The 24,714-nt window shown below is 59.0% G+C and overlaps 1 protein-coding gene across 3 annotated transcripts; it reads right to left on the bottom strand.

Moving 5' to 3' along the window:
• Positions 1-923: 923 nt before the first annotated feature.
• On the bottom strand, positions 924-21,403 carry CEP43 (centrosomal protein 43). Of its 3 annotated transcripts, XM_090280080.1 has the most exons (13): positions 21,057-21,403; positions 20,588-20,641; positions 17,329-17,383; positions 16,809-16,897; positions 16,025-16,162; positions 14,859-14,939; positions 13,377-13,436; positions 7,471-7,694; positions 7,073-7,185; positions 5,762-5,830; positions 2,596-2,632; positions 1,816-1,912; positions 924-1,048 (listed from the first exon to the last, which is right to left on the bottom strand). In XM_090280080.1, exons 1-13 carry the CDS (start codon positions 21,156-21,158, stop codon positions 968-970), a joined length of 1,200 nt encoding a protein of 399 aa, XP_090136206.1. In that variant the 5' UTR covers positions 21,159-21,403; the 3' UTR covers positions 924-967. The 3 variants fall into 3 exon arrangements, with proteins under 3 accessions (XP_090136206.1, XP_090136204.1, XP_090136205.1); XM_090280078.1 differs by lacking the exon at positions 20,588-20,641; XM_090280079.1 differs by lacking the exons at positions 13,377-13,436; positions 20,588-20,641 and having other exon boundaries at positions 21,057-21,401.
• Between the last annotated feature and the right edge of the window lie 3,311 nt (positions 21,404-24,714).

Here is a 24,714-nt window from a genome sequence, read left to right as displayed (position 1 = left end):
GCATGTGTGCAAGGGGCCGCCGGCAGCACGCACGCCCTCCCGTGCGCCCGCCTCCTGAGATCGCGGCGTCCATCTCTCCTTCCGTTAGCAACGGTGCCTTTTAATTAAAACCACGACTTAATAGACCTAAACAAGGACAGAACGCATGACGCGTAAGCAGGAGCCCAGGGGCCTGTGAGACACGGCCCGGCGGGAAGGGTGACGACGAGACCGGGGACAGTGGAGAAAGCCTGGCACCCTGGAAGCGGTCTTAGGCCATCACTACAGTTCCAGTCCGACTTGGATTTCACAGACCAGAAACAGAAGGGCTGCCCAGCAGTTTCCAACACATTTTGGTGCCACGTTCAAGGCTTCGTTATAAATGACGAACCGAGCTCTCAGGATGGAGGCCCTGCGACCAGGGCTTCCCAGTGGACACAGGGCAGCAACCGCCACACTGGCGGTGACACCCGCCCCAGGGAGGAATCACGAGCACCACTAGGTTTTTGGACAAACAAGCAGAACGGAGCGGCACACAGCAGCCTGTGCTCAGGCCACCGGAGGGGTCTAGCAGATGCTCCCCACGGTAGCGGGGACCTCACCCTCCCGGCCGGCACAGGCGCCTGGGCCCACCACCCACAGCGTCCCCACCCTGGCACGCAGAGCTGCGGGCACCTGCCGCTGTCCCAACCCCATGGCACCTGGCTGCTGACCCCGCTGTGTTCACGAGCTCACTCCCGGCTGTGAATCAGAGTAATTAATTTCCACAGTGAAATGCGTAGGTAAACCAAATGAAGACTATTCAATCTTCCCCACGTGGGCTCAATAGGAAGTATCTTGTTTAGTACAATGAAAAGTTTTAAAAATATCTGCCGTCTTTCTGAAACACAAGGCACCAACAGAGAGCAGCCATTCCAGCAAAGCGATTGTCTGAAAACAAGGAACCCGGCAGAGCCCCCGTCCTCCGCGGATGCAGCACCTCCTCCTCTCAGGTGTACGCCACGTCTTCCAGGTAATCGGCGACATCGCTGAGCTGGGACACGCTCAGGTCCTGGGTCAGGTCATCGAGCTTGTGGTGGGAACAAGACAGACCAGCGTAAGCAAAGAGGGCCTTAAGTGTTTCCGAAACACCTTCGTACTCAAAGCCTACCTCCCACCCCCCCCACCCCCCAGGGCTCCGTCCGCCCCAGCCCGGCCCTCCCCTCTCCCCCCACTTTGAACTTTGGGACCCACCGCAGGCCGGCTGCAGCCTGAGGAACGGGCGCAGGAGCGGGAGGGTGCCAGCCCCGCCTGCTCGCTCAGCCGCGCCGCTTCCCCCCCAAGACTCCCTCGAGGCCCCCGCCCCCTGCACGAGGGTCCCTCGCAGGTCACGCGCACTGAGAAGGCGTCCCCCCAGGGAAGGACGGCTCCCCGGCGGCCACACCTGAGCGCAGGCTCCTGGAGACGGCACCGCTTTCTGCAGCCGAGCCCCGGGCTCCACCCCCAGCCCCCGCACACCGGGGCGCATCCTGCCCCCCCTGACCTGGCGCGGATCCAGCAGACGCCCCACCGGCCTGTGCAGAGCCCCGACCCTGCACGCAGCGCGGCTGCGCCTCCTGCCCCCGCGGCCCCGGGAAACGACCCCTCCTGGCCCCTGTGGCCGCGGAGCCCCACGGCGGGGGTGCTCAGGGACGCCGGAGCAGTCACCAGCGCGAAAAGCATGGAAACCTGCCCCCCACCCTCAGCGAAGACAGCCCGTCCAGCCTCCGGCCGGGGCACTGTCACCAGCGGCACAGCCGTCACTGGTCCCTACGGGTCTGAGTCCCGGGAGCGCCCAGGGCCCCGGCAGCGCCGCACCTTGTCGCTGGCGTCGGCGTCGTCCAGCGCCGCGGAGAGAGCCTCCTCGACCTCCTCGCCGATGCTCAGCTCGCTCTTCTCGGAGCGCTGGCTGGTGCTGCCGCGGGGGAGAAGGGCTCTGAGCACACGCGGCAGGACGGCCCGTTCTCAGCCTTCCCCGCGCTTAGCCCTTCCCGCGGCACAGCGAGACGGCAACACGGGCCGCACCGGGCTCTCGCTGGGCCCGGGCAGAGCCGGGGAGGGGCCGCGGGACGGCCGGACCCTGAGCGGGGGACAACGGGCTCCTGGGGACAGTGACTGGGGCCCTGAGCAGCCCACCCGGGGCCTCGCCCCTCCCCCTCGTGCTGCGTTCTCCAGTAAAACTCTGTAAGAAACCCTCTGCCAGAAAACAAATCTGCGAGGGGGGGTGGGGGGGTGTTTACAGGACATTCTCAGCCTCCGCCTTAAACTTCTCGTCTCCACAACAAACACGGCCTCGCACTGATCAGGAGCCGACTCTTTACACTTAAACGTCCCTCGGTCAGAACCCTGGTCAGCGAGGGCGCACCTCAGGGTGAGTGCGGGCAGTCCCCACAGAGGGGCCAGGAGCGAAGGGTCCCCATCCCGCGGGGACCTCGCTGTTTCCGGGACCGCATCGCGGCGTCTCTGCCTCGTTCTTATCGCGTTTCCTGAGCCCCGGGTTCCAACGCAGGGTCAAGGCTGCGCTTCAGAGACCGGCGTGTAATTTGGGGTGACCTTTTCCTCCCCTGGACCCGACGTCCTGGGCGCCAGCTCCCTCACCTGTTGAAGTCGTCGGCGTAGTCCTCTTCTCCGGCCCCTGGGACGCGGGGAGACACGGGTCACGTTCACGTAAACACGGGGCGCTTCCCCCGTCAAACACACCCCCTGCCCCCCAAAGCACTGCCGGACAGCGCCGCGCGGCCACGGAAGGCTCACGGGCTGGAAAGGCCGTCGTCACCCCCCATTATGTGAGCGCGGGCGGCACGAACGTCATGTCCGATCACAAAGCGCAGCCGATACCGTTTCCTATTCCAGGGACTCCCGAGCCCGGTCGCGCTGCGCGCTCACCACGTGGCGGTCCTGACAGCCGAGCCGGATCGGGACGGAACGGGACTCCCGCCTGCTTGGTTCCCGGCGCGGAGGCTTCGGCGCCGCCCGGGCGTCACGTGAACACAGCGCAGGAGCCAGTGCGCGGCCGACAGAGCCGTTTGCGCGGGACCCACCCCGAGAGCCACCGACCGGGGAGCCGGGTGCCGCCCCCGCTGTCCCCCCAGCGCTCAGCGACACCCGGCGACCCCACCGCCGCTGCCCAGGGTGGACACGGGAACGGGGCGTGGGCAGGGACGGGGCGCAGTGGGGGAGGTCCGAGCCCAGGCCCCGCGGACTCTCAGCCGCCGCAGGAGCGGACGCCCGTGAAGCGGAAGCGCGAGGGAGGGCGGTGACGCCGCAGGCACAGCGAGGCCCGCCGCCACCACCCCCGCGGCCGCAGCGGGGGCCGGGGACCCGGCGGAGATGCCGGAGCGCAGACAGGGGTCCCGGCCACAGCGCCGCACAGAGCGCCCCAGACACGGCGGAGAGTCGGCCTCGGGCTCCCAGGCTGCTCCCCCCACCTGCACGTGTGGCCTGGACAACCCCAGCCCCAGGCGGCGGCGGGGCCCCGGAGCGTCTGAGGGCGCCGACCGAGAACCTGCCACTGTCCCCGCGCGCACGCCAGCGCAGAAGCGAGTGCGCGGCTGAGACGGCGGGGCGGGGGGGCTGCAGTGTGGGTGCAGGCAGCTCACGGAGCCCCACCCAGCGCTCACGGGACGCCTGTGCCGGGAGACACCCCGCGGCACGGACTTGCTGGGGACGCGCACGATGGGATCCGCGTGAGCTCGGCCCACCGGCCACAGCCGGCCACGGCGGGGCTTTCCGCGGCCTGCACGCTAACAAGGGCTTTCACCCTTTTCCAAGGATTGTAGAAAACAAAGACCATGAGACGGAGACCCCACCGGCCCTCAAAGCCTATCGGATCCGCTGTCCAGCCCTCCCCGCACGGCGGCGGATGTGCGCACTTGTGTGCACGGTGCCTGTCTGCTCTGGACTCGGGGGGTGCCTGTGCCCTGCGCTGGTCCCCTCAACTCCGGCGAGCGGGCTCAAATGCCCCCGCGGGAGCTCCTCCCTCCTGTGGGGGCGCAGGTTCACTTTCACAGCAACGGCGTCCCAGCATCCTGCAGGGAGACCACGGGCACGGCACCTACCGGCGCACCAGCCCCCACGCAACGCGGTCTTAGGAGCCTCCCCAGCCTCGGTCCTCCATCTGCACAAACAGGGAGCGATAAACCCACCTCACAGGGCAAGACCTTAAATGAGACCATTTCGTAACGGAGCCGGGCAACTGTCACCGGCATCGTCACTGCCCTGGGCTGGTCCACTCGCCTCTGTTACTGAAATGCTGACAACAACGTGTATTTACAATGAAAGGAAAAACAAACCAAACGGTACCGTTGCAACACCAGTAAACAGAGCTGGATAAAGTGCGTATGGACACGGAACACTAATTTCTGGCTCAGTGACCAAGCATCCAGCTGGTCGCCTGTGTGACCACCAAGCAGCCCAACCCAGCGTGGCCAGGTGCAAGCAGAGTGCCATGAAGCACAGACCCCTGTGCCGCGTCACCCACCAGGTCACGGCAGCAGACCCCCTCCCGCACCAAGGAGGACAGAGGACAGAGCAGTCGCAGGGATGCTCCACGGCAAAGGCACGACACACAGACCAGAACACGGCAGGGCGGCTGTCGGGGGTGGCGGTCCACAGGGCCCCCCTGGGAGCAGACCCCAACGGGCAGGGGAGGAGAACGTCCGACTGAACATGTGGCCGCCCCGCACGGGGAAGACAACGAGCAGGAGGAAGCAGGCCCACCCAATGGCCAGCCCACAACCAGCGAGTCTGCACGACCACGCGGCCTGGTCCCCGCGGGACAGAACCCGGCAGCCCGGGGAACCTCTCCCCGCCACAGGCGGCTGCGAAGGCAGGTGAACGGGAAGCCGCCGGTGACCAGGCGCGGGCTGTGCGCCCGCAGACTCAGACGCTGCCCTCCCCGGCGGGGCAGGGGTCACGCCCCCCGCTCAGCAGGTGAGGCCGCGGCGGCTCCCTGCCATCCCTGACAACCAGGGCCACACCTGGGGCTGACCCCACCCTCCCACCGGAGCCCCTGCCCCCCAGGACACCCCTGGGCAGGCGCTGTCCCCTCAGACGCCGGCCCTCCAAGGGCGGAGCGCTGCGGACACCCCCGCCCTGCCGACCTGCCTGTGAGGCGTCCCTGGAGCCCCTGGAGCCCCCGGTGGGACCGGCACTGGGACCGGGACAGCCTCACGCTGCGTCACAAGTGCACACCCCACAGAGAAGCAGCTGCACCGTCCGCTTCCGTGGGGCTGGTGCCGAGGGAGAAGCCGCAGCGGCCCTCCTCCCCCACCGGCCCGGCTGAGCGGACGAGCTGAGGCCGGGCTCCGGGCACCCACAGTGGCACCGGGGCCACCACGGCAGCTCGTCTGCAGAGCTGCGCCCCACGCCTGGTGCTGCCACAGAACTGTCCCCATCAGACCGCCGTCCCAGGGCCTGGGCCACGAGCTCCCAGCACCCAGGACAGTGCTCGGGTGTCACTTCCCAGCCGGGGCCCTCTGGAGCGAGGGCAGGGTGAGTGAAGGAGACCTGCTCCCCGCTTTCACACCCCTGTGCCCCAACCCTTCCGCCCCCCGAAGGGCCTACAAGAACCTGTTCAACGCCCCACTTCCCGCCAGGTTTAGCCGCCGCCAGCCTGCCCGGCGGGTGGAGGAGCCGGGCAACCGTCACCAGCACACATGCTCCCCGGTGCTCGCTGGGGACCGACGACGTGCGTTGTTTCAGGTTTTGCTCTAAAACAGAAGCACCTCCCCGCCCCCAACACGGACAGCAGGCATCCAGTTACCTAATCCGAGGGATCCAATTTTATCGCTGACCAACTTCAGATCTTTCAACACCGTGTTTGCCCTTTGACCTGCGAACAGAAAAAATACTCGCGTTAAGTCAGCGGTTAGGAGAACAAGCATCTCTGCAACACGTCCATTGGCTTCCACGGTACGGCTGCTTTAAAGCTTCACAACCTAAAACTAAGAAAACGACAAACTGAGGAGCGGCTGCCCCCGCCATGCAGGACACGGCCATCAGGCCGCTGCGCACCCGCCCTGGTGGGAGCCCGGGACACAGCACACGGGCACGGCCACGCCAGCCTCAGTGCTGCGGCCCCTCGGGGGTCCCCGCGCCCACCTGTCCCACCGCTGCCCCGTGCACACACCGACCGCTCCCTGCCCTCCCTCAGCCCTCCACGCTCAGCACCCTCCCTCGGCCCATCCTCTCCACTCGGTGCTGACCAAGACCTGACCGCGCCACCCGGCTTCCTCCCCGAAGGTGACGATGACCGCGGGAAAAAGGGGGAAGGGAGTGTGACGTGGCTGTGCACCAGGCAGCAAAGAGCAGCCATAGGCTGTCGCACGGGCCTGGGACGCCCCTGACGGCCGCACTGTGTGCTGCGAGCGCAGCAGAGCCCCACGGTGGCCTCCGGCAGAGCTGCGTCCTAGGTGACCATCACAGACGACGCCCCTGTGTGACCCCTCACTCACTATGGGGCAGCGTGCGAGTGCCTCTCCACACCGCCAGGCGCTGAGGCCCGGGGTCGCATCCCCCTGTGGGGAGCGGCAGACGGGAATGTGGGCAGCAGCTCAGTCACCCCGGTGGGGCACCTGTCTGTCCCTCTGCACAGGGGGACGGTCACCCCGGTGGGGCACCTGTCTGTCCCTGCCACACAGGGGGACGGTCAGGTCTGAACCCAAGGGCAGCAGCACAGTCTAACATCTGTGATGATCACTTGGCATCACACTATCTACAGAACAAACTCTTAAATGTTAATTGATTTAAATCCTACTCAAGTCAACCTAAATATCCAAGAAAACATGGTTTTAAAATTATAATGTATGCGGCATATGACAAGCAGTTAAACAGTCAATTTCATGAAAGTATTTCGATGGTTTAGAAAAAAACAGAATTCAGACAACAGTAAAAAGAAATAAAAAGAACAAAACACAATATTAACAGGAAATGCCTCGCACGGCAAATCTATAAACTACTTTTATGGTTTACACACACTTTCCTGAAAACTGAAGCAAAGCTCACGCCCTGCGTGACCCGTCTGAGGGCACACCCCCGTGTTCCGACCAGCAGACGCAGGGGCTCCGGCACTCACCTTCCGCGCCGTCCAGCGAGGGGGCCCCGGCGAGGGAGCTGAGTCCGCTCTTCAGGGGGGGCGCGTCGGAGAGCGGGGGCAGGCTTCCTCGGTGCTCGCCCGGCGCACTTCTCCTGACAAGGGACGGGCGCACAGGTCAGAGGGGCCTGCCCGGAGCAGACGCAGCGGGAGCAGACCCTGCACAGGACAAGGGGTTGGGGGCGGGGGGCGGCAGCGCACCCTCCCACAGTTCCCTGTGCTGTGGGCCTGCTGGCCCTCGTCCACCCGTCGGCGACTCTGTCCGAAGCCCCTTCCGCTGCCCAGAAAGGCAGGCCACCGTGCCCCAGACACAGGCCTCAGGGACGGCCGCCAGCAGCCCGCCGGCCCCCGCCCCGCGTCCCCATGCTAGTCTGACTCACCAGCCGTACGTTTTCTCGGGCTTGGGAACGGGGTCGTCGAAGAAAGAATCGCCGTCCGTGTCCCCGTCCTGTGGGCAGAGACCAGCTTCGTCTGGGGCGCCGAGGCTTCTGCTGTTCAGGAAGGACCCGAGCTTTGTGTCGCAGGCCAGTAACTGAAGGCCGCTCCTGCTCCTTGGCTCTGACGAGGAGGGACTTGTATCGCTCCGACTCGCTTCGCTGCTGGCCTAGAACGAGACAGGGAAAGAGAGGTCTGCTTGGTGAAATAAAACTTTAACAAAGTCTTTCTAACATAAAACGTTGTGAGCATACGCAAACCTCTGTGTGTGAGCACATGTGTGTGTGAGTGCGGGGGTCCTGCACTAGGCGTGTGCAAGACCCGCCCAAGCTTCAGGGCACCACTAACTTAAAGGGGGAAAACGCCCACGGAACAGGTTGATCCCGTTCCTTTCCACGCCCCATAAGCGGGAACACCTTTGCTATGCCCGTCCCGTTCATCAGACGCTTTCCCACGCTCTCTCACTGTTATGTGTCACTGCCCCACAAAAGACCACAGTTATCACTCGCAACTTAAATAAAGGCAGGCACCGCTCGCAGAGATGGGGGCTGAGTTCACGCAAACGAGCCAGGGCCACGCAAGAGCATCCAGGCGAAGGATGGCACCTCTCCCATCCGTGTCTCTCAGGTGACAACCTGCTGCCACCAAAGCGCCAGCCCAATGCCAACAGCAGAGCGGTGCCCTTGCCCAGCCCCCGCCCCCAATGTCCGTGCACACAGGGGGCTCTGTCCCAGGCACCTGACCGGACGGACGGACGACCGCCTCCCGCTTTTCCACTCCGGCCCCACGGACCTGTGGCGCCTGCACAGAGCGGCGCTGGGCCGTCCCCGGGAGCCCGGACCCGCACAGCCTAACCTCAGTCTCCCCTTCGTCCCGACCCGCCGGCCCTTAGATGCGCCCGCAGCAACAGCCGTAAACAGCAGCAGGCACAAGCGCCGCAGCAGCAACGCCAACAGCAGCTGGCGCTCACAGAAAGCCTTCCAGTGCTGCTGCCGCACCGGCGACCGTGACCCTGAGCCTGCGGCGCAGCCCGTACGACAGACAGGCCTGTCGTCACGGGAATCCAGTGGCCACGTAACCGCCACGTGGTGCTGCGACACTGCACGCCACGTCGGTTCTGACCGGCTGGGGGAGACGCTGCTTTTAGGAGGCAAGGTCCAGGGAACGCGCAGTCTAACGCGGAACGCAAGGTGTTTTCCAAAGAGTCACTAGTTGGTTTTAAAACTATAGTTCCATTCGCCCGTGGAGTAAAGTCACCCCATCTGCTTTGAAACTAGTCCAAACCCCAATTTCTAAACCACACAGGAATGTGTCACTAGTGTGTAACTATGGCTTCCTTTTTACCAAAAAGACCACTCCCCGGCTGGGTTAGCGACCTTAGCCGCGGAATGAATCCCCCGCCACTTTCACTACTAAAAAGCCCGCACCAGGAGGAGACGGATGGAGCAGCCGGTCTGCAGGGGGAGACAGGAGCCCCGCCAGACCTGAGGAGCGTCCCCCGCACATGTCTGCACCCCCAGACGGCCGCACGTCACCCCGATGGGCAGCAGGCCTGCCCGCCACCTGCTCTCACGGCGGAGGACGGTCCCCGGGCGCTATCACCCAGCTGCGGACCAACGACGGCGAGGACTCAGGACGAAGCGATAGCTAAGGCTGAGGACTGGTCACAGCAAAGAAGTGGGACCAACAAGAAAAGAACCCAGGACAGTGCCTTCCAGTTCTCTCCCGTGGCCACCTCAGGGGCCTCCACGGCCGCAGTTACGGGTGTCCCCAGGAAAGACAGGCTGAAGTCCTCACTCCAGTGCCTCAGGGCGGGCCCTCACTCACCACAGGGTCACGACAGAGGCAGCACACCGAGGCTGGACTCGGGTGGGACAGGCCCCGAACCCACACCCTGTGTCCCTACAGGAGAGCAGCAGTGGGGGGGGCGGGGAGGGGTGGCAGCGGGGACCCTCCAGGGAGGCCGGCCACCTGCAGAGGGCAGGCCCAGCCCACAGGCGCAGCGGCCCTCGGAGCCCCGCGTCGCGGCTGCCACCCCAGACCCGCAAGACGGTGCGCTGCTGTGGCCCAGGCCACCGGCTTTGCGGTCCTTCGTGCGGCCTCCTGGGCACCAGCAGAGGCGTCTGTAATACGTGACTCCCTGTAACGTGGGTCCTTATCACAAAGCTTCGCATCTTTGTAAAAGGTCCTTCCGGGCCCTCAGGCGGCACTCAGGGCTGTACGCTTCCTGGCAAATCAGTCCGGTTTAAGGGAGCTTTAGCGTGTATTTAACTTGCTGCTAGGGCCCTTGCACAGGCAGAATTTCAATCATCTCTGGATTAACAGAAAATCAGCATCACAGAGAGAAGTTCCGCATGAAATTACTAATCTCCCACTAGCCAAAACCTTACGTTACCACTACAGTGTCTTATGAAACTAGAAAATAACCTTTCCCAAACTGAACGCTTAACCCAAACTGCTCATAATAAACATCAAAGTGAAAGTTCTCCAAGTTTTAGAAAAGTTCATACAAATTCTCTTCCTGCCCATGCCTTGACGCCCCAGCTCCCTGCCCCAAAGCCCCTCAAGGCGGTTTCTGACCCCAGCGAGACTTATAAATTTAATAATAAATTTAGAGAAGTAATTTAGTTACACCTGTAACACACACACACACCCCTGAAGGTTTAATTCCTTCACCTGTAAACTAAACGCCGTGGAATTCCAGAAGCACAATAATTTTGGCCCCTTCTGAAAACTCCCGTTTCTCTAGAGCAGCGGTTCTCAACCTGTGGGTCGCGACCCCTTTGGGGGTCGAACCCTTTCACAGGGGTTGCCTAAGACCATCGGAGAACACACATATGATCACATGTTGTTTTTGTGATTAATCGCTGTGCTTTAGTTATGGGTGGGGGTCCCCACAACACGAGGAACTGCATCACAGGGCCGCGGCATCAGGAAGGTTGAGAACCGCTGCCCTAGAGGAACGCTGTTCCTCTGCTCCTGCAGGTGCCCGGGGAGCCGGCTCTCTGGCTTCGCAAGCAGACTGGACGGCGGCCCCCGCACGGCCGCTCCCCTCCCGCAGCTCAGGCCCAGCCAACGAGCCCTGGTGGGAGGTCTCCGGGGTGAAGCCGCCAGGACTGGACGGACGGCCAGGAAGGCTGGCAAGTACCAGGTGCTAGGCACGCTGCTCCCCGTGCGTGGTAACGCATGCAGGGTGTGTGTGTGATGCTCACCATGTGTTCATGCATGCAGGGTGTGTGCATGCATATGCTGCCCACCATGTGTGTTCATGCATGTAGGGTGTGTGCATGCATGTGCTGCTCACTGTGTGTCCACACACACAGGGTGTGTGCGTGTGTGCTGGTCACCATGTGTGTTCATGCACTCAGGGCATCTGCCGCTCACCGTGTGTTCACACACGTAGGGGGTGTGTGTGTGCATGTCTGTGCAGGAAATGACAAGGCCCGGCTTGCCGGGAAAACCCCGAGGGGTCCGTGAGATGCTGAAACACCCCCGCAGCACAATCACTCCCTGAGTCAACACACAGCTGGGCTCAGCCAAGAATTTTGAAAAGAAGAATTTAAGAAATGGACCTTTTTTAAGAACTTGAAGAAAAAATACCTCAATACACCCGTTTGAAAACACCCGCCTGAAACTGACCATGAAAAGGCCGACCTTACACGTCACACTTAATGTGATGACAAAAAGCATTATTCTAAATACCAAAAACAAAAACATAATATCTTACTGTTTCTCCAACTCAGTGGTAAAAATCCAAGTTAGTGGAGTCAACCAAAAAGTCTGTTCTAACGTCTCATGCCTTATTCAGACGGCTACACGCAATGGTCCCCAGTGACGCGGTCATAACACGTGTTCAAAACTGCTGATTCACTCAGGAAGCGCCCTCCCACGCGCCAGCCACCCACCTCGCCTTCCAACTCTCCCGTCCCCCCTTATCTGACTCAAACAGTAACAAGACCCAGAAATGTAACTTCTATCTCACCCACGTTAAATCCGTTCAGAACCCTTCGACTCTGCTCTGCGTCCTGACAGGCAGGTAAGAGGAAGCACAGATCGGGTCTGTGCGCACATGAATGACCTCTGAGCTCCTCTGTGACGTGGATTTAGCTTCTCTGAAAACAGCCCCCAGTCTCTGACCGAGCCATTAACACCTGTGCAACGAGACCCCGCCAGGCCTAGCTGGGTGCCCCGGGATCTCCTGCTGTCCCCCTCAGTCCCCCAGGGTGGGCTGCAACACCCAGGGCCACATGCAGGGATCTGCCGAGCAGGGACTGCTCTGGCCCTTGGGGCGACGATGCCCCCTGCAGGCCTGCAGCGCAGCCTCCGTGACCTCCGGCAGCGTTGGGGGAGGGGGATGGCCGGGGGTGAAGGCCCTGGGAGCCTGCCGCAGGCACAGAGCAAGCGTCTGGGCAGAGGGGCGGCAGCTCACGGCTCTCTGCGAGGCTGAGAACGGGGCTGGGTGCTGCGGGCGTCTCGTATGCAGCCCTGAGACAAGGTCAGGGAAGCAGGGGGCAGGGTTCCCAGTGACTGAGGAGGGATCTAGAGCCCAGGAGCTAAGACCCCGCGGCCCTGCCCTAAAATGAGGTCGGGGGCCGCCACGCCGCTCCACGACCCCAGGGGAGGACATGTCTCCAGGTGCTCGGCTTCTGTGCAGCACTTCTTCCAAGTGACGGAACCTCTTTAAAACTCAGGACACCAGCAAGATTATAAAAACTTAATGCTGTGCAACATGCTCTTAACTTTCTAAAACAGTCCATCAAACTGATGAAAAGCATCTCTTAAAATATGCTGTTCTGCCTCCTTCATTATCTTTCTTAAGGCGCGCCTCTCGCCTCCCAGGCTAGACCACACAGAACGGCGCGCCCAGAGGACGAACACAATGGCTTGCGCTGTGTAACTGCGCCAAGGCACCTGCCAAGGAGCGTTTTAGAGCACCGTCTCACATGCAAGGCAGAAAAAGCAACGTAAACAAATACGATGATAGGAAGTCACCATGGAAACCAACAGACTGGATGGCAGCTAACACAGCAGACACGGGCTGAAAAGCCCGTTAATTTTGGAGGTCCTCAATACTCGGTAGTAAACGAGCAGGTTCAACAGGACTAACGAACTTCACAGAATTAAAAGTTAAATCCCTTTATCTTGTTCTAAACAAGTGTAAGAACTGGCTGGTTAAGATGCGTCTAAGACCGCTAATATTTAAATTTTAAAAGGAGTCAGTCTACTGGATTGTGATCTCTGGGGAGCAAACAACAGCAGACACAGCACCGGTCACTGCAGCACATGCACTGCTCCCCACGGGTCCCCGCCGCGCCACGGGAGCCGGGCCACGGGAGCCGGGCCACGGGAGCCGGGCCACGGGAGCCGGGCCACGGGAGCCGGGCCACAGGAGCCGGGCCACGAGGGCTAATCACAGGCAATGGTTTCCCAGCTGCTGAACCCAAAACTGTCCTGAAGGAAACCATCCGGCCTTTAATTGACCGACTAGGACATGTCAAAAAGGAGCATGATGCTCTACTGATCTGAGATTAAAATCATAATGTTAAGAATACGTACACAACCATCCGTCCAAAATATAAGTACTTTCAACTTTTTCACGGCCAAAAACCAAGGACTCCTCAAACTAACACTGACAGTGTGTTCTAAGAATATAACAGTATGATTTTCCCCTGGATAAAAGCTGGAAGTTATTTTTTGTTTTAGGCCACCATGACTTTGTCAGGTTCTGACTACAGATAAAAGTCACACTTCAGAAGAAGAGGCAGCCCTCGGCCAACAGGCCCCGAGTCTGGGAGGGCCGCCGGGGGGGCTCCCGCAGGGGGCTGTGTTCCTCGGCCCTCACGCGTGTTACCTTGGCACCAGACTTCTGCCCGCGTGTCTTCTTCTTACCTTGGCCTTTATACCTTGGTATCTGAGCATGAGAATAAAATGACATTTTACCACAAAGAATAAATCTTAACAAAAAAACTAATTCATAACCAAACCAAAAAGGATTCCTATTAGAAGAGTTCTTAACATTGAGATATTGATTAATTACATTCCTTTTTAAAACCCACTTTTTTGGTCTTAACTCTCTTCCTCAACAGGTTCAACTCTTGTTTAATACTTTGCGCGCCCTGGCTGGGGCGGCTCTGTGGATTGAGCGCCGGCCTGCAAACCAAACGGTTGCTGGTTCAAATCCCAGTCAGAACTCATGCCTGGGTTTGTGGGCCAGGTCCCCAGTTGGGGGAGCACGAGAGGTAACCACACATTGGTGTTTCTCTCCCTTTCTTCCTCCCTTCCCCTCCCTCTAAAGATCAATAAATAACACCTTAAAAATAAATAAGTCAATGCCCCACAGTCGCCGGCCACGTGGGTGCTGCGGCCTCGCCGCGGGCCCTCCTTGGGGGCACAGCACGCAGGGGCCCGGTCCCCTTCCCCGCGTCCCCGCAGGCCCAGGCCCCAGACCCAGACGCAGGAACAAGACCCAAGCGCATGGTCTCTGCCTGGTGAGAAGCACAGCATCGGCCTCCTTTCACTTCCCAACTGAATCAGTGAAAAGGGCCGACAAGGCCCGCCGGCCCCAGGAGCCCCTCCGCTCCGCGCCGGCCGCTGTGCCCAGTACCCCCCGAGCTCTCCTCTCCCAGAGGTGCTGCGTGCACCCCTGCCAGGCTACGCCAGGGCCCACCTGGAGTGTCCTCAGGGCTCGGGGGGTCAGAAGTCAGCCCCACACTGTGCAGCGTGCGCGCATTTGCTGGGACAGCAGGAGCCAGCGGCGCGGGCGGGTGACCCGCCTGCTCCCGAGGACCCGCGTCCCCCCGTGCCGGCCGCTGGCTCAGGCGCCCCGCCCCACGTACTTCCGTCCCACCGCAGCCCGGGAGCCGCAGGCCTCCCCTTTACCGCCAACCACGGCCAAACACAGCCCTGGCACAGACTTCCTTATAAATCCTCAGGACGGCTCATTAATGTAGAAACCCTTCGTGACTGACAATTCCAAACCCGTCGCCCACCTGCAACGTCCCACACGAGGTTCTCTGTCCCGGAGCCTAACGTTCCCAAGTTAGGGATTTATCAACGGAAAGTAAGTAAGCCTCCTTGTTCAAGGACGCAAAAGAGGTTCAAAGTACCACGTGAGCCCAACCAGTCTACAACTTTATTTAGCAGCAAATTCCTCTGATACAAAATTCAAAAAACTACCAATAAAGCGAACTAGTTAATTTTTTAAAATAAACGCGTCCTCCAAAGGAGAAAAGCACTGCGGGGAAACGCAACAGCACGTGTGTCACGAAAACCAGACCGGGGAGCACGCGGCGCTGCAGGGCCTCGGCCGCTGGCCCCGGCCCGACCCACTCACCTTGCTGGGACCCACGTGCGCACCTGCGCTCCCTCCGGGAGACTGTGGTGGGGAGCGTCCATCAGGCAGGTCCAGTGCACCCTAAAACATTCAGGTTACAATTAAAACGCTTAAAAATAAAACAAATAGAATTACACCTCAACAGAGCTTTAGCACTTAAAACCACTCCCTCTGCTGGTATGTTGATTTCTTCCTGATTAATGTAAACACCCTTGTTAGATTGTCCCCTACTTTTAATTTTAAAAAAGCAAAGCACTTAGATCCTGATCACCTGCTGAGCGCCTCACTCAGTCACCGGTGAAGCCCCTCCCCCACCGCCCCGCCCTGGGTCCTGTCCAATGTCCCTGTCCCGCCGCAGACACCTGCTCCTCCCACCCCTGGTGCTGCCCGCCTCCTCGGCCTCCCGTGGACACCGCTCTCTGCCCACTTCTCCAGCCTGGCCAGCCCAGCCTCACGGCGTCTGCACAGAACCGTGGGGCAAGCGGAAGGACCCCTCGGGGGGCCGGCACCAAGGAGCCGGAGGGGCAGAGCCACAGAGAAGGGTGGAAGTAGGGACAGAGCTGGGGACCCGAGTCTCATGCCGCTCTCATTTTGTCAGAGGCAAAGACAACGAGGTCACGGTTTAGACACAGGATTTCAATGCTCTCGTGGGTTAACTGGGGGGCAGAGAGGTGTGTCACAGCAGGAGTCTGAAAGCTGGAAAGGGACTGGGCGGGACTCGGGGACTCATCCGAACAGTAATGGTAACAAAATCACACGCAGTGACCAGGTGGCAAGTAGCCCTGCGGTCACCGAACGCTCAGCACCGTTCCCAGCGCGTCCCCTGCTCTAGGGCCTTCGGTCCTCACCACAGCCCCCCCACGCCCCCAGCCGGCCCCTGCACGACCCCCACTGCACGGTGAGGAGTTGAGGGCCGTGGAAGCGAAGGGACTGGAGACGGTCGCACCCAGGTGGGGCCCGAAGGGCGCAGGGGGGCGGGGGCGGCCCACAGAGCAGGGGCGGCAGCAGCCTCAGAGCGCCACGTCTCCGAGTCTCACTAAAACGTGCGTTTATAAAGCTCAGCGTTCCCCTTTGCTGTCTCTTTAACCCGATTCGCTCCGTACACACCCGTGTGCGCGGCTGCGCCCAGCGGCCGGCGGGTGAAACCGGGAGGCGCCAGCGCTCACCTGCCCGCAGGCCGGGCCCTTCGCCTTCCGCTGCGAGCGTCTGACCACCTCCAGCAGCAGCGGCCCCCCCGCCGTGCCTTCTGCTTCCATGATGCCCAGGTCCCGGGCTAAACCCTCTCGGCCTTCCAGACCTTGAAACTGGGAAGAAACGGGGGAAAAGTAAGCTTTAAGTGCACAAACACGTAAGAAGATTACTTTCAGAGTTTAAGGAAAAACATTTCCGAACGTGAAGATCCCTAAAGAGAGACTTTCTAAGGAGTGAAGCGCCCACTGTTCAAACTTACACAGCACGGGCCGCCTCTCACGCACCCCAGCCCCCAGCCTCCTCCCAGCGCACACGCACCGCGCGGGAGAGCGTGCGCAACACCCACCCTGTGCGTGAGTCCTCCCCTCCACGGGGGCACGGAGCTGCGCACATGCGACATGAAGACACGCAGCCCCGTGCCAAGCACGAGCCGACTTCTGTGCGGAATTTCGCGTGTGGGAAATGCAAGAGTCCTTTTTTTTAAATTATGGTTTTCTTCGACCAGCCTCTACGTTCCACGTCTACATTAACAGGCAAGTCTAACATCACGACAGATTAACTTTACAACAACACTGCCTTCAAGTTAAATGACACAGGGACCCTGGTGCCAGCTGATGGCTCAGAAGGTGTCGAAGAAGAACAGGTATCACAAAAATCACCTCCGTGCCAGACACTACACGTTGTCAGGTGTTAGCTTTCATTTTATAATGAACTCATGCGTATCGAAGGCTCAAAGGTGATGAAAACCATCATTCTTACTGTGCTCGTTTCAGGTTGAAAAACGGCCAAGGTAAAGTCAAGGTTAAAGAACTGAAGAAATTCCACCACCAGACTGGCCACCAGCCGGCCTGCAAAGAGCAAAAGAGAGGTGGTGAGCAGGCCCGTGGAGCAGGACACACGAAATCACCGGGAGAGGAGTCTCTCACTCAAACTACCAAGTCTCCTCTGACTAGTACGATGAGGTGATGAAAATCCCAGTCTCCCCATTTGTTCACAGGGCCCTGACCCTGGGAGTGACCATTAGTCAACGCGACATTTCATAAAGGGGCTGGAGTGTCCTGTCTCTTGGAGCAAACCTGTGTCATCCAGCAATTTCCCACGGCCAACAGTATTTAAAGCAGCTCAACAGCTGTCTAAGGAAACAGGACTTTAGAAGAAGGGCCCATAAGAATCACAGACTTCAAAACATAACCTGAAATTCCTGATTTCTCCCAAATGGAGTCAAGGTTTGAAAATTCAGGGACAGATAAAACAGACAAGAAGAAGCGGAACATCTTACCATCTTTCGTCGTTAAAAACTTCTTCAGGCTCTCATTGACTAAAGGAGTTTTATTCTGTTAGAAAAATGAAATATTATGTCATGTCTTTATCACAAGAACACTACAAAATGTGGATCAAAGTAGGACTTTTTGGCAAAGATATAAGTAAAATACTGTCATCCATAAAATTATGGTTAACCCCATTCCACACCAATTGATTACTGTTTTGAACTACTTAATATCTCAAAGTTAACAAAATCATATATGATTTGTATTTTTTAAGTGTTTTATAAATTGCTTACTGATCTGCTTTAAAAGCCAGATCTTCAAATACTCATGTGGAATGGCATTGTTTACTCATACAAACAACTATTACTTCAGCTGTAGAAAGTCTGATGTCATCTCACCTCCCACTTACGACATGCTTACTATGGACAGGACTTCAGTTACACACGTACCATTCCCAGGCCAGCAGACTCTATGTAGTGCGCAGGCCAGCTCACTTTTGTCACTAGACACGTATGTGAACAACCGCAAACACTTCCGGCACAGCAAAGCTTCTGTAAGCTGGCCACGCGGCCACAGGCCTCCCCGGTGGCTGATATAAAACGGGGCGACCACTCTGGGAAGCAGCCTGGGGGGTTTAAAAGTTAAGAACGCCCCTGCCATCTCATCTACCCCCCTAGGGTTTCCTCAAGAGCAAAGACAGCACAGACCCAAGCAACAAACTCGCAGGGAGGTTCACAGCAGCCTTAGTTATCAGAGTTGAAAACTGGCCACAGCCCCAAGGCCCCCCAACAGGTGCACTGAAAGAATTGCGTAATCCATGCAATGGGATACCGCACAGGAACCAAATGGAATAATCTACTAACACAAACGACCCTATGAATGAACCTTCAATTTGTTATGCTAAACGAATACAGGCAGATGGGGGGGGGAGTATGCATTGTACAATTCCAATTATCTAGCTGTTAAAAACACTTGGGCTTCCCTGGCTGGTGGGCTCAGTGGATTGAGCGCCGGCCTGTGAACCAAAGGGTTGCTGGTTCGATTCCCAATCAGGGCACAGGCCTGGGTTGCGGGCTGGGTCCACAGTTGGGAGCACACAAGAGGCAACTACACATTGAGGTTTCTTTCTCTCCTGCTCTTTCTCCCTCCCTTCCCTTCTCTCTAAAAACAAATACAATCTTTAAAAAAAGTATGTTTAAAAGTCAAACAAACACCACTTGGGCTGCCCAGGTTGGGGGTGGGGACATCACAAAGGGGCATGGAGGGGCTTGAGGGAACTTGTGAGCGTCTCTTGATTGTTCCATGGATGCATAAATACATTATAATGTATCAAATTATACATTTAAGTATATTGAATTTATTACAGGTCAATTATACCTTAATAAAGTTTTTTAAAAACTCAAAAAAGACAAGGCGGGTAAAGATCACAAAGGTCCTCAGGAAGCTAGTATAGGAAATGTTGAGACCTTGAGTCACCTGAAATACTGAACAAATGGAGGGGCCAAGTCGAAGGCAGCACGAACAGCCCACCTAGGAGCGACGCGGAGGCTGGGGAGGGGCAGCAGCAACGGGTGGCGAGGAGGCCAAGTGATCTGGGCGAGCGATCACTCAGCCGAGAGCCTCCCCGACACCTCAGGGACAGACCAGGCGTGGAAAGGAGGGCAGGGTCTCTCAGATGTCTGTCTTGGCTGCAAACTGGCCCCGTAAGCAGGATCAGGAGACAGGCCGGTGACCCACAGGTCTGAAGCTCTGGAAGGCGACGCGGGTCAGAGCTACAGGGCTGGAGTTGCTGGCGTGGCTTCGGTCATTGGGAGAGAGGGACAACCATGGGACACAGCACTGAGAACCTCAGCGAGGTGACTTGGAAAAAGATCTTGCTGAAGAACCCCAGCAGTGGTCAAGAGCCCAAGACGTTCGGGAAGGAAGGCAGAGCCGAGAATGGCAAGTGCCACGAGGAGTAACCGCGACCGGTAAGAACTGAGACGCACGCAGCCGGGGCTGCTGCTGACCTCGGCAGAAACGACTGCGGTGCGGCAGCCGCGCACTTAAGGACGGTCACAGATCACAGGGGCCTGGAACCTAAGATAGTGTCAGACGCACCTCCTTGCCGAACAGAGCGGTACTGCGGGCAGATCGCGAGCCCGGGGGACCCGCTTCCGCGCTCCAGAGACGAGCCCCCGGCGAGGCCGAGGCCGAGGTGCAGCAACTGGCGAGGAGCGATAGCGCCCAAAGGCCCCCAGAGCAGGCCACCGCGCCGGTCCCCCGCAGAGCCCCGTCCTCGGGCGCGGGAGGCAGGAGACACGGGCGCGTAGGAGGCAGGGGGCTCTGTCGGGGGGAAGGACACAGCGTGCGGACCTGACCCTTCTGCGCCCCCCACACAGACAAGACCCTCGGTCAAGAAGGAGGCGGAAGGGCAGGCTGGCGTGGTGACCGCCGCTCAGTGCCGACAGCGACCCAGCGGCAGGGCGGCTCTGCTCCGGTGCGCGTCCCGCACAGAAGAGCCGGGGAGTTAGGTTGCTGACGTCAGTGACACTGTGACGTTTTCCCAGACCAAGCAAGGCTTTCAGGCGAGGCTCTTAAGTACGGACCACGGGGTCTGGACCAGAGGCAGCCAAGAGGGGACGGGAGCTGGACGCACAGAAGAGCCAAGGCCGGCGAAGGGCTCCATGGCGGCGTCCGGGTCTCATACACGCGGCGGCAGAGGAGACGGGACCCTGATGACGGGTGATGGTAGTGGACAAGTTTCAGGACACTCACTCCGGATGGCGGCGGGGCTTGGGGCAGAGACAAAAACCTAAATACACTTAAACGCAGAGAAGTGGCCTTGGGACGGTAAGAAAGACTGCGTGGTTTCAGAACAAGGGGGTGCTCTGACAGTTCTGGGAGAGGCGCGCGCTCCACGCCCGCACACCGCGGGGGTCGCAACGGGCATCAGAGTAGCGTTCAAGGTCCCGAGGGACCCTGCAGAAACCGCGGGCCGCGGAGCCACTTCTCCAGACAAGTCCTACGACCTGCGTTTCAGAGTCCCCTGCAGAAAGGGATTCATGATCATCGAGACTTAGTACTGGCCTCCGACCGCTCCAAAACCCCGAAATGTGCACAGAAAGAATAATTCTGACCCTCTTCCTATAATAAAGGAACGCAATCCTTAACAGTACGAAATTATCCCGGCCTGTGCGCTACAGAGAGGAGCACTTCAGAATGGTTTTTAAGTCACCGGAAACCCAGCCTCGGTGGGCACGGTCACGTGAAAACGCGCAGATTCCCTACCTCTATCTTCTCTTGCTCCTCGAGGGCCAAAAACACCGCTGCTCGGAGCTCGGCCTTGAAAACAGAAAGGGGCAAGGGAACGGGAGCTGCTCCAGACGGCTCTCGGACACGGGAGGCGCAGACGCAGGCTCCACGCGCGCCGCCCGCGGCAGCGGGGCCCGGCCCGCACACCCGCAGGACCGCAGCGCGGCGGGCAGGTGCGGCGGCCAGACCGCGGCCGGGCGTCCTCGGCGTCCCCGGCCCCGCGATCGCGCCCGCCGGCCCCAGGGCGTCTAGAAGCCGGTTCCGAGAGCATGCCGCCGCCCGCGCCCCCGGCAGCCCGCGGACCCCAGCGGCCCGCAGGGACCCTGAGCGCCGCCCCCGCCCGGGCAGCCCCCGGCCCGTTGTGGTGCCCGCCGTCCACCCAGGCCCCGCGGCCCGCGGGCCCGGCCGGCGTCCCTTCCGCCAGGCCGCCGGCCTCCCGCCCCACCTTGATGCGGTTCAGGACGCCGCTGTTCTCCAGCGTCTGCACCAGCAGATCCCGCAGCTCCGTGTCCTCTTCTGCCGCCACCGGGGCAGCTGTCGCCGCCATCTTGCTTCTCCAAGACAACCGCCGAAGCCAAGCCAACGGCCCGCGCCGCCGCCCTCACGCCAGGGGCGGGGCCTCGGGGCGCAGCGGACGTGGGAGGCGGGGCCTCGGCGCGGGGGCGGCTGGGAGGAGGTCACGGTCGCGAGGCTGCCCTGCGGCCAGGCCCCTCTTCGGTGGGGCAGCTCCCCTCTGCTCCCAGCCGGCTGCCTTGACTCAGCTCCCGAAAAACGCAGTCTTCGGTGGAAAGTGAGCGCCCCCAGCCAGAGGGCCTCTGATTGGCCAGAATGGGGCCGCTCTTATTGGTCAGAGCGCCTGCCGCTCCGGAAAGCCTCAGTTCTATTGGTGGACCTAGTCTAGGAACTCTCTATAAGGGCCCAGCTGGCAGACCCGGGAGCCGGCGGCAGGGCTGCGGTCTGCGGGTGTGCGGTTTGCAAATGGCCGCTGGGGCCCTGCTTTTTGTTTTATTTTTATGTATTGCCCTTCTAAGTAGGCCTCTCCTCCTCCTCGTCCACACTCTCCGCAAGTGTAATACGTTCTCTTCAGCTCTAAGGGTTCAGTGAAGCACACTCCAAGCACGTCTCCCGCGGGCACGGGCAGGAAATAGACGCTCTGTGATCACTTACGATGACGGCGTTTGCACGTTAACTCACAAACGAGCTCACAGGTTTGCAAAACGACTTCGGACGCGTGAGAGCCAAACCCTCGGGAGCGCGCTGCCCGCGTCCGGGTCAACGGCCCCCGGGCCGCGCTGGCTTCGGAACCGGGGCGCGGGCGGTGCTGGGGCGCCCGCAGCCGGAAGATCTAGAGCGCTGGCTCTCCGCCGGGGCGGCCTCGCTCCTCGGGGCACCTCTGCGATGTCTGAAGGCCCTTGGGTGGTCGTAACTGCGGGGCGCTCCTGGCGCCGGGCGGGGAGAAGCCGGCGGTGCGGCTCCACGTGGCGGCGCCGGGACAGCCCCACCCCCACCGACCGCTGCGGGCGGGCGCGGGGAAGGGTTATCGGCCCCAAGTGTCGGTGCTGCTGAAATACGAACCCTGGCCTGAGGGTCAGTTTGAGTCCATGCTAAGCTATTTCAAAAATCATTTTAATGTTAAATAAAAAGCTACTTCATGAAATAAAATTTTAACTAAATGAAACTTAAACTAAAAATTCAAGAAAACTCGGTTCACGCCCCGGCGTCCTTGGCGAGGATGTAGGGAGCACTGCCCTTGTCAGAGCGTGAGCCCGCGCACACGGGTGTTCAGTGTCCCGGGAGATGACACGGCGCTGCAGCAGCCCCCGTGGCACCTGCAAAGCACGGGGGGGGGCGGTGCAGGGAGGGGGACAGACAGGATTTCCGTCCTGTAGAAGACGCCTTTTCAAAAAAGTGAATGAACTCAGTCTGTCACCTCAAGAAAAACAACCTACTCTATTTGTCGCCATTGATAAAGTCAGAATTTCCAAGTGAAACTTTTGGAAAGCTGGTGTCAGCCACGTCACGGGTCCTCGAAAGCTTCCCAACGTGTGGATTTCAGACGAGGTCAGTGGGACGTTAGAGAAGGTGAGCTGTTGGTGCCACAGAGTGAGACATGTCACCGCTGGGAGACTGCGGGTCGTTCGGCGAACCGTCCCTTCCCAAAGGGCCCGTTCCTTACGTGCGAGTCACACCTGCTGCAGGCATTGCCCCCTGCGCTCCAGCAGCCACCCACGGACTCGGTTAAAGCAACACCACCCCGTTAGCTTGCAGTTCTGTGGGTCCGAGGTCTGACCCGAGCCTCCTGGGGCTAAGATCGGGGTGCTGCCCTGGGCTGCGTTCCCCCCTGGAGGCTCCCGGGGAGAGTATGGTTTCTTCTGCTTCCCAGCCTCTCCAGGCCCCACCTTCCTTGGCTCACGGAAGTCCTCCCATCCTCAAGGCCAGCACGTGGCATCTCTCTCCCTCTCCTGTCTCAGTATCTCTCCAGGGCCCTCCCAGGTTGGGGGGCCATAGGAGGAGGATGTCTTTGGGGGCGTGCCCCACATGGAGGAAAGTTAAATTCAAGTGCCAGGCAGAGCAATGGATCCTAAGGGGAAAGCCTGCAAAGAGTTCATTGGTATAGTTCCAGATTCCACTTTCCTACTGATCTTTTTTTAATAAATTTTAGAATTTTTGTCTAGCATCTGAAAGGTTACGAAATACTCCTCCCCTTACCAACTACATATCTGTGTGGGCTGAATTTTATTGATGAACTTTTTAACCAAGCAGCCTATTGCAGGAGACTGAGTGCAGAAGCAAACACGAGAATCCAATTTTCTTCCTTTAAATCAGATATTAAGGTGATTCACAAAAATGAAAAACAATGCCATTCTTCCCACCAATTTTGTTTTTAGAAAATAGTAATTTTTACTAAAAATATGTTGTTTATGTTTACCTATAATAGGCTTACCATTATTTTTAAATTAGTTAATATGTAAATGTTTTAAAGGTTTTCAGTTTTAATTTCAAATAAGGCGAATATTGTCCAATATAACACATATAAACAAAAGTTCTTGGGAGTCCTCAGTAATTTTGAGGGTGGAAGGGATCCTGAGACCTAACTGTTTGAGAACTGCTGTTGTACAGAAGAAAGAGATCCTTGGCTGGGCCCGTGAAATCACGTACCGGACCTGGAGTCATCCTTTTGTATGACTTCCAAGGTGTGTGAAATATTTCTTAAACGTTTCCCAGCACCACTGCGGTTTGGGGGGAAGAACAGTGTACGAGGACGCGGGGCACCGAGCTGCCCCACGAGATGCCATCTCCTCCCACACGTCTGAGCTTCCCGCGGCTTCCCTCCCCTCCCCAGGAAGCGGGCGCAGACACCTGCTTTGTCGGCTTACAGGGTTGTCCAGAGACTAACTAAGGTCATTAAAATGAAACGTTGTCTCATCCAGAAACTGCACATGCAGAGGGACATCTGCAGACAAAGCGCTTCTGGACAAAGCGCGCGTGGATGAAGCAGGGCTGAGACAAGGAATGAGCAGGTGTCTGTGGATTGCCCACCCTGGTCACAACAGGGGTGGCCTGCGAGAACTGTCAGACACAGCCGTGTCCTGAGTTTGTCATTGTGTATTAGTGATAGAACCAATGTGTGCTGTCAGTGGCTTTAGTCTGCGAGAGAGAGGAAGGCTCAGACACGGAACCGGAGAGGCACACGAAGGAGCCCGGTCTCGAGAAAAAGACGAAACATGAGGTGTGCTCTGATGACTGTACTAGAGGATTTATTTCTTTTTTATTGAGATATAATTGACTTAGAGCATTCTATTTGGGGGAGTTTGTTTTGTTTTGTTTTGTTTTAGAGAGGGGAAGGGAGGGAGAAAGAGAGGGAGAGAACGGACTTGAGAAACATCCATCGGTTGCCTCTTGCACGCCCCCAGCTGGGGGCCTGGCCTGGAATCCAGGCCTGTGCCCTGACCAGGAATCGAACAGGCGACCTTTCGGTTCACAGGCTGGTGCTTAATCCACTGAGCCACGCCAGCCAGGGCATTTTATTAGTTTCAGGTGTTTAACATAATGATTGTATTTGTATATACTGTACAGTTGACCCTTAAACAGCATGGGGGTTA

The sequence above is a fragment of the Furipterus horrens genome, unplaced genomic scaffold (genome assembly GCF_987537825.1).
Source record: "Furipterus horrens unplaced genomic scaffold, mFurHor1.1.pri manual_scaffold_6, whole genome shotgun sequence".
Lineage (NCBI taxonomy): Eukaryota > Metazoa > Chordata > Mammalia > Chiroptera > Furipteridae > Furipterus > Furipterus horrens.
The sequence above is the reverse complement of the archived record's forward strand: the minus strand, read 5'-3'. Positions and strand labels throughout refer to the sequence as shown.

Excerpts from the sequence above, each read along its gene's own strand:
- CEP43 (XM_090280080.1), bottom strand. The coding sequence starts at position 21,158 with ATGGCGGCGACAGCTGCCCCGGTGGCGGCAGAAGAGGACACGGAGCTG. Across the intron at positions 17,384-20,587 it reads AGGAGCAAGAGAAGATAGAG|AATAAAACTCCTTTAGTCAA; the intron begins GTAGGGAATCTG and ends TTTTTCTAACAG. Across the intron at positions 14,940-16,024 it reads AGGGCCCGGCCTGCGGGCAG|GGTGCACTGGACCTGCCTGA; the intron begins GTGAGCGCTGGC and ends TGAATGTTTTAG.